General features: G+C 36.2%; 1 protein-coding gene across 2 annotated transcripts in view; it reads right to left on the bottom strand.

Annotated features, from left to right (window-relative positions):
- inpp4b (inositol polyphosphate-4-phosphatase type II B) overlaps positions 1-14,896 on the bottom strand; it is a 180,557-nt gene that overhangs the window by 154,031 nt on the left and 11,630 nt on the right. For both annotated transcript variants that reach the window (XM_059342057.1, XM_059342047.1), the window contains exon 2: positions 14,099-14,143. In XM_059342057.1, the coding sequence (XP_059198040.1) occupies positions 14,099-14,143 (45 nt within the window). The remainder of the gene's footprint in view (positions 1-14,098; positions 14,144-14,896) is intronic.

The following is a 14,896-nucleotide window of genomic DNA, read 5'->3' on the forward strand; positions in this document are numbered from 1 at the left end:
GTGCTTTATAGGCCTAAAACCGTATTTCAAGACTTGCCAAGATTGTGCCTTTTTGTAAGACTCTATATTTAGGTATTTTGGTACCGCTTTATATTAAGGTCCTTGTAATAACCATTAATTAAAAAGTAATAAGGCCCTTGTAAGTCCGTACAAGAGGCTTATTAACATTATTGTGTGTTTATAAGCTTATATAAGTGTTAATAATGGCATTACAAACACCCATGACCCACCCATTATGTCTTTGCCATGCCTTTATTAATCTTATTTTGTTTGCTTATTGATATTAAAATATACTTTATTGCTCATCTATTATAAGTTAACTATAAGTTAACCATGCTTTTTGCAACTACCGGATCTAAAGCGAGAACAATGCCTTATTACTTGTTAATTAATGGTTATTAAGGACCTTATTATAAAGCGTTACCAGTATTTTTAATAAATGGCTTATAATAACACTTAACAGTCATAATTTCAAAATTCCTGTCAACTTTTAACATTTTTTTTTTTTTTTTTTTACAAAAACCTGGTGGACCGCCGGTGGGCTCCTCTACCACCAGGCTTAGCAAGTTTTCTGGGGGAAACCCTGAGGAGGATTTAAATATATCTCCTGTCAGATTAGAGGTCACGTGCCAAAGCATCACCACAATTGTGTACAATAAAGGGATGCACTGATATATCGTCCTAACATCAGGAATTGGTCGATATTCGCCTTGTTGACCGACATCGTCCAATTGGCAAATAAGATGACATTCACCATTTGGTTGATCTATCTGATGTGTTAAATCAATTTTGCACTGGTTTAATGTTGTGTTGGTTATTCGCAGTCAGACTGAACAAACAGAAACAGTACTTTGAAACAGTTCAGTGTTTTTTAAATAACTTTCTTTGTTTTCATGGGATAAAAGTGGTTATAAATGACAAAAACACTAAAACAATAAAAACAACCAAAATAATCATAGATTCACATTTTTTAAACATCAGTATCTGCCCAGAATGTTACAATCAGTGCCTCCATAGTTAAATCTACCATCTCCACTTCTCTGAGGCCTCTCTTCAAAACTCAATAAAAGTTTAAGGAAATAAATAAAATACATTAACATTGAGATATAAAATTGTTGCCTCGGTAGCTGATTAAATGGCATTAGAATTTCCCTCTGGTAGTGATATATCACTTTTATTAGGGCTTTTTATTTCCGACAACAAAAGCAGCCTGTCACTCAGCCCTGCTGGCTTCCAAGGACAGGAAAGACTTTGCATCCCACAATTCATTTATAGGAAACCAACACTTCCTGGTTACGAATAGAGACTCCACCTAAAAATATAAAACTTGCTGATCCTATGACAGCTGCATCTGACTGTACTAGAACATCCTTGTTGTGTCTTAAAAGTCACATATACAGTAGTAAAGCTGCACTTTTGATGAACAGCTTGAATGAAACTCGCCGAAAGAATAAAAGGTGACACCGTATAAAGAGCGACAAAGTCCGCCAAGTAAGGAGGTCAAGTCCTGGGTCAAACAAACACAGGACTTTGACCCAGGAGACAGCTGTTTGTATCCTGCGTGATACCCAAAGTCTAAGTTTTAAGTCAAGGGAAATTACCTCCAATCATTTTAACCCTATTTAAACCCAAACCAGGATGTTTTCCTGAACATAACCAAGTGCTTTTGGTGCCTAAACCTAGCCAAACTGCAATAATTTCACGTTAACCATGTTTAAAACTGTGACCATCACATTTAACAATGAGGACATGGTCGCCTGCCATTGATAGGAAGCAATAATTCTTCCTGTGGGTCATATCAAAGAGTAAAAACCAATAACCTATGTGGCTGTATGGGTTAGAGGACTTGTTGGATTGATTGTTTATGATCCTTTCACAGGAAAAATGCTCATTTCTGTTTTTCAGATGCAACTCTTCTCTTCACTTCTGCTTCAAATGGAAGCCCTATAAAAACATCCAGCGTGACACCCTGTAAATTACAACAAATGGATCTGAATTTATGTATTAATGAATACTTCTACAAGTAGTATACTACAAATTTGTGTTCAGTAACCTCCTTGGATCCTTTCCAAAAGCAGCATTTTATCTACCCTGCACAATTCTGGCATGTAAACAGCAATTGATCTACTCGCAATGCCTGGTCAGTTTCACGCATTAGTCTGCAAAAAAAATAAAAAAATAAATCTGGATAATATCATTCAGTGGGTGAAATCCCATTAAAAAAACAGCAAGGGCAGAAGATTACTTCTTTGTGTGCAACTCCATCTTCATGGGCTTGATTTTAATGTTTAAGCAACTGAACAGCAACTGGTGATGAAAAGGGCCCTTGTGGGAGGCATTTTAAAAGACTGTGAAGAGGAAGAAAAAAAGTTGCAGAAAGAAATGAAGGGTTATGTACTGTAGCAAGGCATCAAATGAGTTTAGACCTCTCTTTTCTCAGATTTAAAGGTTGTTTACCAGCCTCTTTCTGAAGTTTGGTAAAGAGTTGAGGAAAAACTACACTACAGTTTTTATTTTCCAATGTGCACCTAAGGAAACTGATCATTTCAAATTGCACATTTGTTGCAAGATAGACAGAGCCACATTACGTACACATCATGTCTTCCTTTGTACACACACTTGCAGTGATATTAAACGAAGATTTTAGATCTTAGATAGATAAAAGATAAAAGATATTAAACTTTTCCAAAATCTCTGCTATTCCGATTGTAGTGTCAAGGTGACTGTCCTTGGTTTTGGTTTTTTTAAACAGCAACACAAACAAAGCAAAGATTTTAATGAGCATTTGTCACACACTTGTCTGCAAGATAGCAGATGCATAAAAGAGGACGTTCCCAGCATACAAATTCAAAGCGTTTTGTAATCTGTGACTTAACCATTCCATTTCAACTCGTCTTATGTGAGACTGAACACACTTCATCAAAAACATTGGAGAAATTTTTGGTTGAAGGTTGGCTGATGGTGTAAAATATTCAAAGGGTTCAATTAAAGAGAGTGTTTGTATAGTCATTCATAAAACATATTGACAGCCGTGTGAAACCGTGTTGCATTTTACAGAGATCAAGTATCGAAAAAGAATATCAGAGGAACTGAGACTTTTGTTTTGAAACCGAACAAAAACAAGTCATAAAGCCACCTGAGGGTATGAAATAGACCTTGAAAGTGACTTAGACACTGATAAAACTTCCAATTTATTACATTCAAACATTGTGATATCATTTCTAAAGTAGGCTTTGGCCAGTAGTCTTTTGAATTGACAATCGACCATGGTTTGAATCAAGTGGCAATGCCTATCTACCTGCTAAAGCTTTGATGATCTGCTTTATGTACATATACCCCTGTTTGACCAAGGCAGTTCAAGGGCTGGTTGAGAACCAATTCTTTGAGTTTTGACTAGGGATGGGAATAGTTAATCAATGATTAGATTAGATTAGATTAGATTAGATTCAACTTTATTGTCATGGCGCATGTCACAAGTACAAAGCAACGAAATGCAGATAGCATCTAACTAGAAGTGCATTAAGCAGTAATTGTGAATCATATTGCAATATATACAGGAATTAATTGTATAAAAATGCAGTATACAGTATATAGGTATAGATTATATAATAAATAAAATGAATAATAAATGCAGATTTAACTGTACATTAATGCAAGTATATATATATATATATATATATATACATATACATATATATATATATACATACATATACACACATATATACATACACACACACACACATATACATACATACACACATATATACACACATATATATATAAATATATACATAGTAGTGCAAATGGAGGATACATCATGTTTGATTAATGGTCGTTAAGAATTTGGTCGATCACATGGAATTTTTAATCAATCTGTGTATTTTTTAATTTGATCTATGACTGCGTATCAGTACTCACTGAAATGAAACATGGCTGAGTGTTCAGTTCTGCGGCCATACAGGAATAAGCCAGTGAGCTGAGAATTAAGTTGGATAAAGCTACAGTTTGCAAACTGCAAGTTTTAATCTGTTTTATTCTGCCCATGTATGCAATCAATCGATTAATTGGTCGTTAACGTTACAGATGCTCTAGTTGGCAGGTTTCTTCCAAACGCCCATCCCTAGTTTTGACAGTCAAAGAACCGGCTTTCAGACAGGAAAACTTGCCTTTGGCCGCATTAGACTAAACCACATTTGTTAATTCCTCTAATTTAGTATACTTAAGTATATTCAAAATACAACATCTCATTTTGCGATAATAAATTGAAAATGAAATTGAACAACAAGCTATTACCAACTCTTTCCTCTACATTTTTGAGCTGCCACACTTAGTCTAAGTTTTGTCTGAGAATTGGTTAGAGTCTGGGAGTAAGGAGCACATAGCACAGCAGGGGAGCATAGAGTGAATCATGAAGGGAATAACTTGGTTTAAATGGACTTCAGTGCATGCAGCCATTACCAGGCAAACCCAGAAACAGGTATTACTGATGCTGTTCTGCTACTGATATAAAAGGGAAGTGCTGTTGGAAAAAAATCTATAGTAAAGGTATTGTAGGTTTGTACATTTAATGGATTTATTGCCTGTATAAGCAGTTTTTAAAGAAAAAATAAAAGTACTTAGAGGCAATTTTTCACACTGTAAAGATTATGATCCATTAGATTTGACATCCAGGGTTTTTTTTGTGACGAGACTGAAAAGCCTTGGATAATTTGAATAGTGGCCATGTAATCTGTATGAAGATTCCCCAGGCTATAATACAGCATGACTGCACCTTGTAAGATGTAAAACCACTCAGAGTCCTCAGAAGTTGGATTAAGACGCATTGATCCACATCTCATGTTTTCCCACAAAACCAGAGGAGGTAATGAAAGAGAATAAATGAAACGTGGAAAAGGTTGACGTGATCAGGGATCTCAATTGTGTGTGTGGTAGTATGTGTATATACATGGTACTGCACGTTTAACCACTCAGTGGGGATACTTTAGTGAACCCACTGATAGATTTACTTATTTAGATGTCCCAAGGACCCAAGATCTGCCAGCAGTGTGTGCACACATGTGGATGGAAACACATCAAGTGATGCATTCTGTATGACTACTTTCAAACATGTTATGCACATTTTTAATTTGCACATTAAATGCGCTAAGTGGGAATGCAGTTATTCCGGAAATGTCTTGAATTATCGCAAAAATATTGTTTTTCGGCTTGGCTTAGGTGGAAAAGCTGATGTTTTTTGATAGAGGCAAAATGAGACAATATGCAATGGAAACACATTCACCAAATAAATTATGATTTACATGAATGAATGTGCTGTGTCACATAATGAAACTGGGGCTGGGACACAGAGCCCAGTGCTAATGGGCTAATTATTGTCTCATTTGAGGTCAAAAAAATAATGGAGGATATGGAGGATGAAACAGAAATAACAGAACTTAAATATCCCATTTCCATCCAATTTTGACACTGTAATTGCGGCATCTTCTTGCTTATCTTGATTAAATAACTTTTAATGTCCGCAGTAGCATAACAATAGTGGATGGGAAAAAAATGTTTCAATGTATTATTAATAAAGACCAATTACATTAATCATTAAACACCTAAAAAATAAATCTCTTGTCTGTTCATTCTGTGTAATGTTTTTATTGTTTAGAATTTTTGTTTTATTTCAGTTTATTTGTATTTCCTGTGTTTCCTGTATTTCATATATATATATATATATATATACATATATATATATATATATATATATATATATATATATATATATATATATATATATAACTTCAGTTCCTTTGAGTTCTCCACGTCAGCAGTGTTTGCATTTCTGCTGGAAAACATGTTTATATGGCTGGATCAATACAGATATTCGCATATTGCAGCTGTCAAACTTTGCAATACATTTGGATGGAAATCTGGTAACTGAGCATTGAGTGTGCATTAAGCTGGGCAGACACTGTACGTCACTTCTGCATTCACAATTTAAAGATTGAACATCCAATTATACCCTGGTTGCTTACTCAAATCAAGTTTTTCTCCAAATAATGGAGAATTTAAATTAAATTATTACATATTTATATAACCCATTAGGTAGAAGTTTGTAGCAAGACAAAAGGGAGAATATTGGGTCGGAGGTGCAATATTCAGGCAAGTAAGAAACATGTAAAACACTGTCCCATTAAAAATAATCCTGCTACAGTTTCAATGGATCTTTTGACAGCAGTCATGTGGGAAAAGCTGATCTTCAAACTACTCAAACTGTAAGCCGACCAAAATTTCTCAAATGCCAGAAATCCTTCCAATTGTCCGAGGGCCAAATCGTTGATCATTCGTGCAATAAATCAGGCATCATGACCGCCTTCAAACACAAACAGATTTTCTGGAAATTTAGCTCAATTCTGAAATAAATCAGGGCTGACCAAATAGGGGTTAAAATCAGGCTTTATCCATGTAGTATCTGCCGAGTTTGAAAGACTGACTTAAGGGGAAAAAAGCAAACATGTTTACCAGTGGTAATAGTACGGACGACAGTATGATTTAGAGCCTCTGATTTTCTTAGCAGCTGTTGTTGGGAAAAGGCTACAAGAGAGAGTTGAATATCTTGCAGTGCAGCAGGGCTCGTGCATGTATTATCTCTTAGGGGCTATTCTGATTCCACATTCCCTTTCTCTCTCCAAGATCTTGGTGCCAGGTCTTTTGGACTCACATTAAAGGAGGTCTCACATTTGCTTATGCAGGAGGAAGGCTGAAGCAGAGGAGTTTGTGTGCAGGCATAAACCGAAACTAAGTCATGAAAAAATTACATTCATTGGCACTGATATTTATGCAAAAAAAAAAAAAAGAGTAAATACAAAAAAGCATTTGTGCCGATCGGTGGTCTGTTGTGTCATCACTGTAGCTGCAAAGGTGTTTAAATGTTTACGATGCTGCACTAAACTATTTGCAGAAGACACGAATAATCGCTCAAGGCCACAAAGGTTTCTAAAGAGCTTGATCTTTTTTCTTTCAGTGTGTTTCATCATATTTTCACCTCATCCAATTTGTTGCTTTCACTTTCTCTAAATTACACTGGCTCCCTTTTCCTGATATGATTCTATCATTATTTTCCTTTTTTTTTGACACATAAGACCGACTGTAAGATGGGATACTGCTGGTGACCGTCCCCATCAGTCACTTCAGGGGACATATATTTGACTGGCCTGAGGGATCTCCCCTACCCCGCTGCACAGTTAACCACAGCCAGACTGGTGATTGAAATAGGACTGGGTGCCCATCCATGCATCACTGGACTGGCTCTCTTACAGGGATATGACACTTGGAGTGACCCTCTAAGGTCAGATCCATTATGATGCTGGGTGGGGGCGGCAGGAAAGGGAAATAAAGAGGACGACAGAGGGAAAGGATAAGCAAGTCCCTTAGAGAGGAGTTTTGAGTTTGAGGAAGGAAGCTTGAGTGAGAGGGGAGATAATGAGGGAGTGACATGGAAAGGAAGAAAGAAGAGTATGGTCTATTAAAATGAAATAAATTCAAATAATGGATTCATCGTAGGAGTGCCTTGAAGAACATTTGTAGATTTTTGTCATTTATTAGTGAATTACCTGCCTTAGCTTAGGTAAGAATTAATTCAACAATGATGTAACTTGCAATTTGATTCAAGCGACCCAACTATCAAAGTATACTGACACTGATTCTTAAATTACCATAACAATTGAGCAATTGGAGTAATAATGTTTGCCCATCCTTGGAGGCTTCAATTACTCTGCTGTATTTATTTTGTGTGATTGGACTATGCTGAGCTCTTTCAAGATGAATTTGCTGGAAATGAGTTTAATGCAGTGGGCCTCTGAGACCCCACAATGAATCTAAATTCCATTTAATCGTGAGGGGAGCCCTGGGAATTGCCACAGGAGACGGGAATATATGCTCATCTCCACAAGACGTTTATTCATCACGATAATTATTTCAGCGCTTCAATTAATTTGACAACATTATTTGCATGTGCCGCCATTTGCACACCTGTTTGCCAGTGGGTTTGGGGAAACTGAGAAAATAGGGGCTGTCATGTTGTGATAAATATGCCCTTCACCTGCTGCAAAGCACTGCTCATCACTCGTGTAAATTTCAAAGATATTGACAAGCATGTGATGTACTTTAATATAATGGATGTAATTTGTCGTTTCATGTGCGAATGGGGCCTTAAATTTGAAATGGGTTGTGTATAATTTAAAGGGCATTTGTCAAGCAGACATTCACAGGAAAATTTGCTGCTGTTGCTTCTGGATATGCAAGCAAAAAATACAATTTACGTGCGAAGGTTTTTTTGATGTAATATCGACAATGTAACTCTTCAGCTCAAACACTGTTGAAGAGTATTATAAATCACTTTGGAAACAAACAGATTTTTGAAATTCCACTGTGTCACTGTGTACTAAGACTATTACTTGAAAAAGAACAAAAGACTTCTGCAAGAGTCTTTGTAGAAATGAAAAGTCGGCTTTTGTCTTGACAGTTTTTTTGTTGTTGTTTTTTACAGTGGTAAGGAATCCATGTCCATCATTTTCACTGCCTCTGATAAAAGAACAAAAAACATTTAAAATGAGTTAACCAAGGAAGTTATGAGATATTTAAAATTAAGATATGATTCTGTTAAATTCATGTCTGTGTAGGCATTGGTGCACATATCTTTATATACACTGTCAACAAACTTTCATGAGACATTATTTACTCTGAGTTCCCGACACGGCTGCATCTAATTCTGTGTTTAAAGAGGCTGTATACAAAACTCAGAACATTAATATCGCAGTAAACAACTATATTCTATGCAAGGATATATTTGAGTATTAGTGTCCTGATCAGAGATTGAAGTCTTGCTCCCTGTGTTTCTTTTAATCCAAGCTTCTCTGTTTTTAGTTTACAACAAACAACAATAATTTGTTGTTTTAGCCACTCTGGCCACGCACGGATGTGAGTGCATGTTATTTTTCCGTGTGTGTTCCACTCGCCACCAATCTGCACTACTCTCATACAGCAGGCTGGTCACTAATGAAGCGATAATGAAGCTTTGTGAATCATTTTCTTTATTTTCTGAGCCCACTAGATGGCGCTCTTTGACACACTCAATTACCATTGCTAGAGACTTTTTTTTTAAGCAAGACCGCCATCTAGTAGTGTCAAAAAATAAACAAATTGTTCACGAAGCGTCCTTGTCACTTCACTACTGATCACGCTTTTCAGACCCACACTGTTGGCGGCTGTGGCTCAGTTGGTAGGCCCCCAACCGAAGGGTTGGTGGTTCGATCCCGGACCGTCGCAGCCTAACTGTCGAAGTATCCTTGAGCAAGATACTGAACCCCAAATTGCTCCTGATGCTGCGTTCATCGGTGTGTGAATTAATTCCCAATGGTGGCAGGTGGGACCGTTTAGGGTAGCCTCTGCCACCAGTATGAATGTGTGTGTGAAAGGGTGAATGAGCGCAGTCTGTAGTGTAAAGCGCTTTGAGTGGTCGCAAAGCGACTACAAAAGCGCTATATAAGTGCAGGTCCATTTACCATTTACCATTACTGTTGTCGTAGACGCATAACGCTACCTCAGGTTACACTTACACTGACAAGCTGGTAATTGATAAAACCTCTCTGGACAGAGAGGTTTTATCAATACTTTATCTTGATCTAAGACATCTGAATGGAATATTTTTGCTTTCGAATCTCCACTGAAGCACAAGAGTCAAATTTTAAATTGGTTGGCATTTTAAGTAAAAGAAAGTTGGACAACATTTACATTTCAACAGTGAGCTTGTTTGTTTGAATCTTACATTTTGGGTAGAGAAGATACTTCACATTAGGTTTTTATGACACAGTGTCAAAACAAAAGCAGACACCAACATGGACAAATCTCATTATTTTTGGTGTGAAAAGTAAGTCAGCTGCAGTAGTAAAATAAAGCAACTGATGAGCCTGACTTCTGTCCATAAGCTAGTAGTTTGTTTGCCATTTCATTAACAGGTGATACTATTAAAATGTAATCGATGACTTTGACTGGCTAGTTGACTGCAGCAATCACCAGCATCAGCAATGATGTTGGCCCGGAGGTGATTGTCATCATTAGCACAACAACTGGCGGTTAATTTGACATGCAGATTTATGTGAAATCAGCTAATTTTATATCATTCATCATTTTCAGGAGTAACATTTAAGATTGAAGATATAGTTAAACATGGTGTTTGGTATTTTTCTGTATGTGCTGTGTTGCTTTGATAGCATCTTCAATAAACCAAATCTACACACCAGCATCACCTCACTGCAGGTCAGACTAGTTTTGAGTAATCTTTAGTCTGTGGCTCCCCAGGTCAAATAGTTTGCAAACCTAATATATGTGTATTTCGTGAGATATGACAGGGTTATTTTTTTCCACAGAAACTGATGATGTCATCAGGGTTATCTCAGGTTGGGTTTGAGACTTGAAGTATGAGCTTACAGAGGTGAACAACAACTGGATATACTCTCATCTGATTCATCTAAAATGCATATTTGATGCTGTCATATCTCAGATGGGAATATATCTAGTTGTTCTTCACCTCTGTAAGCTCAACACTGTTAAATTGTATGTACGTGACGCAGGGATATTTAACCTGGATTGTGAACAAACATTGTTTCTATAAGTGCATGTGTTCGTGAATTTTGTTTTCAAGAGGGACTCCTCTTGCACTTTCAAATAATTGGGCAACTCTTAAGACAAACTGATAAAAGCTGAGTGATGATAGTTTGTGACTCAAAAATCTTACATTTCCCCAAGTTCAACTATAGCATCATTTTTACTTACGCCCTTCTTACCTCCTTAATAGTAAAAGTCTTGTATGCAAACTCCACACCTTCAGTTTGTAACACAAACTTTCTGTTAAATACTTCAAGTCTCAAACCCAACCTGGGTTATTTTTCCTCCACAAAAAAAAATTAACGAATGCTTTTTTCAGTCCTAGCAGCACCAACTTGTGACAGTAAATGGAACTTGTGTAAAAACGGTAGACTGCCCCTTTAATCATTACTATGTAGAAGCAGCCTTATCCCTTCATGGCATGTTTATCTACAGGGATGTAATTAAATAGTAATTAGCTCCAAAGTTAATAGAGGAAGTTGGGAACACCACTCCCATACGCTCACAAACACAGGGACATGTGCACACAATTAACAATCAATAATTACTCTTTATCCCCAGTTCCCTGCTGTTGGGATCACTGCATTGGCTTCAAGCATGCAGTATGCAAGTATTCTAACTATATTCAAACTATTACAATTGTTATTAGTAGTATTATTATAGGTATGTTTTGTTATAATTACTTTCACTACTTTTTAAAGTTATCTTGCTTATATACACTGAATAACCCTTCTACAGTGCGTGTTCAACTTGCTCCAAAGCCAAAAAAATCACCCAAACCTTTCAGGTCATATGGCACCAGACGATACTGAGGTTCAACTGAAAGTGAACCTTTCTTTGATTTTTGAGCTCTGAGTTGCTCAAATAACCTTGCTGGGAACTTTGGATTTGCTCTGACTGCTTCTCTCAAAAGCAGTTTTAAAAAATAGGTTGCTTTTTCTCTGTTGCTTTTCAATAGTTATTATTGTATCTATCTGAATAGTTTGTGTGGGCTGTTAGATTTGGGTTCAGATTCTTTCCTGTCTGCCTGTGAAAGGTTCTTTTTTTTCTCAGTCTTTTATATTTTTCACAGTGAGCTTACTCTTACTAATGAAATGTTTAAAGTTTGACTTACCTTTCTCCAGATCTACTTTCCCTTGCTTTTTTGAGTGTATATGTGCGTTTACACAAAGTATAACAAAATGCAGTGTACTTTGAGCACAAAAGTGTGAGCAAGGAGCTGCTGAGTCCTCAGAGAGGCTGGGGGGATCATGACTGACTGTAAGATGAATGCTTGGTTACAACTCCTAATCTTATTAGTGACTTTTGCACCATTTCATTTTTCACACATTTAAACATGTCAGGCATTTAGACATGTAACATTATTTGAGAGCTGAAAATGTAATTCAACTTCAACATTTCTTTTATGGAATATGCGAGCACACATTTAAATAGGGCAATTAAAAGACTGACATAGTATTCCTTTGTGCCAGCTGCCAGCTGTATTTTTCACCATGAAAGAAAATTTACATTCAAATAGTTTTTTTTTTTATTCAAGTGCAAATCCTCAGTATACTGTTATATTTTGGTAAAATAAAATCAACATTTAGAAACCAGCAAACAAGCATTACAATTGCTTTATTTCATGTTTTGCAGGGTGTATTGGCATGGTTGTATCTGCTGTGTGTGCACATACAGTCATGGAAAAAAAATGGTAACACTTTACAATAACCAACTAAATAATGTTTATAGATGGTTTATAAACCAATTATTAACAATTTTCAAAGTGCTATACATATTTAATCTTGAAATGTTTTCAACCAATTTCTTAAAGGTTTATGAATCATTTAAAAATCATTAACATACTTAATATGGTGTTAAAAATGTTAAAATGAGTGCAACTAAAACTATTAATGAACTATTAATTATAATTCAATTGTTTGTTAATGGTAAAATAACTATAAACTTACATTAATATACCATCTATTAGCCATTTATAAATGATGCAGTTAGTTAAACATTAATAAATTATGTATTTACCATTCTAAATGGCCTACATACGGTTTATAAATGATGATTAAACATTAATAAACTATCTGTTTACCATTTATAAATGATGGTTATTGTAAAGTGTTACCAAAAAAATTATTAGACCACCCTTGTTTTCTTAAATGTCTTTCATTTTATTGTCTGGTACAATTAAAGGTTCATCTGATATCTAGCGATTTTCCATGGTTTTCTTGATAATCACCAAAATCATAATCAAGAAAAACATGGAAAATGTCTAAATATCAGCTCTTAAATGAAACTCTTATGAGCTGTTTTTTGATGTTATCATTATATTTGTCCACACAAATGTACCTTTAGTTGTAATAGTCATTAAATGAACAAGAAACTGAAGAAAACAAGGGTGGTGTAATATTCTTTTCCATGACTGCACATACACCCAGTTGCACTTGTGAGAGTGCATGTTTTCATCATAATGGCTCTCCCATTGAGCCCAACACTCTCTATATAAATGAACTCAGATTACATGTCTTTATGGCTCACTGTAATTTTGCCCTCTATGTAATGGCAATGGGACTATAAGGACTGCTCATGAGGCATAAACATGCGGTAGCAGTTTAAACACATTAAAAAACGTTTTAATGGACATACACTGAGCACTGCCCAGCCATGGAGGTCATCAGCATGAGGGAGGATGAGGGAGGGTAATACTACTGAGATGAAATAGAAATTGTAGTCACATTTCTGGGATATATCTGTATTCAGTTATTCTTTGTTTATTGTGAACGCAACAGTGGGAAGCCTTTGTTGCAGTCTCCTCAAAAGATAGAAACAGGGGAGCAAAGACAGCAGTCTTTGATGCTGTCAATCTCTTTTGTCAAAGACCATAGGAATAATATTTGTGTTTAGATTTTCACTTTCAGAAAACTTGACCCGAACCACAATGAATTGTCTAGAAATAGAATTCTAACATCTCAGCGGCATAAAAAATGAATGAGGCCATCTCCATGAAAAGTTGAAAAAAAAGGACCCCCTCGCCATTCTGTCTAATGTTTTCTCTGTGTCTTTTTTTGTGCTGTCCCTTCTAACCATACTCGGGGTGTGTGTGTGTGTGTGTGTGTGTGTGTGTGTGTGTGTGTCAGAATGGAGAAAAGATTAAGGATGTCTGCAGATATGCCACTAATTCTGACTGACTTCTGCATTAGTGTAACTGTCAAAATGTGACTGTTTGTTGGTGTCTGTTTACAACCGTTACATTTGGATTTATTTTAGCCAAGGGGGCTGATGGGCCATAAACCTTTGCTGTGTTTCTGGACCAGAGAAGATGGATTTGACACTACTAGAAGTGTGCAACCATGCAAGCCAGTCTATGTGTCTTTTATCTAATGTGCTTACAAGGATGTCAGGAAAGTGTGGGATATTCTCAAAATGACCCTTGATTCACAGAATAAACAGGACTTACCAAGGCTGAACTCCACCTGAGGCAGCTTGGGTGTTAGAAAAACACCTGAGAGACAGAGAAAGAGAGAGAGATAGAGTGGAGTTGAGATAAAAGCAGAGGGAGTGGGAGATAAAAGTAAACATTAGAACAATAGAAGAAACAAAGAGAGAACACAAGCTGAAAGTAAATCAGAACGTTGACTTTTTTGCACTTTTACTTCTCTGAGATTTTTGAGATGTATTGTTTTTTAACCGGCTGTATCCTGAACAGTCTTGTTCATATACTCGTCTATATACATTGTGTGGATTCCCCTAAAGGGCACACCAGTAATCCACATAGCAGCACAGGATTTGCATGATGTAAACAACAGAGACGGAGACACTCTAGAAGATTACTATATTGTCAATTCTAAGACCCAGCTGAAAAAGTATCAGCAGCTCCATCTTTGATATTATGAAAGGCCCTTAAATAAAGCACGTCACGACAATGGTGAGTATCCTCTACAGTTCATGTGAGAATGCTTCTTGTTAACACGTAGCCTTTATTTCTGAGGAGGTGCAAAAATACTACTTCAAATTGATGCAGGATACATAAGGCAGTTAAAAGTATATATATACATATATACATACATATATACAGTTGAAACCAGAAGTTTACATACACTATATAAAAAGACACATATGCTTTTTTTCTCACTGTCTGACATGAAATCAGAGAATCACTTTTCCTGTTTTAGGTCCGTTAGGATTACCAAAATTATTTCTATTTGCTAAATGCCAGAATAATGAGAGAAGTTCTAAAAAATTTTTTTAGACACTT

Source organism: Centropristis striata, chromosome 1 (genome assembly GCF_030273125.1).
Source record: "Centropristis striata isolate RG_2023a ecotype Rhode Island chromosome 1, C.striata_1.0, whole genome shotgun sequence".
NCBI lineage: Eukaryota > Metazoa > Chordata > Actinopteri > Perciformes > Serranidae > Centropristis > Centropristis striata.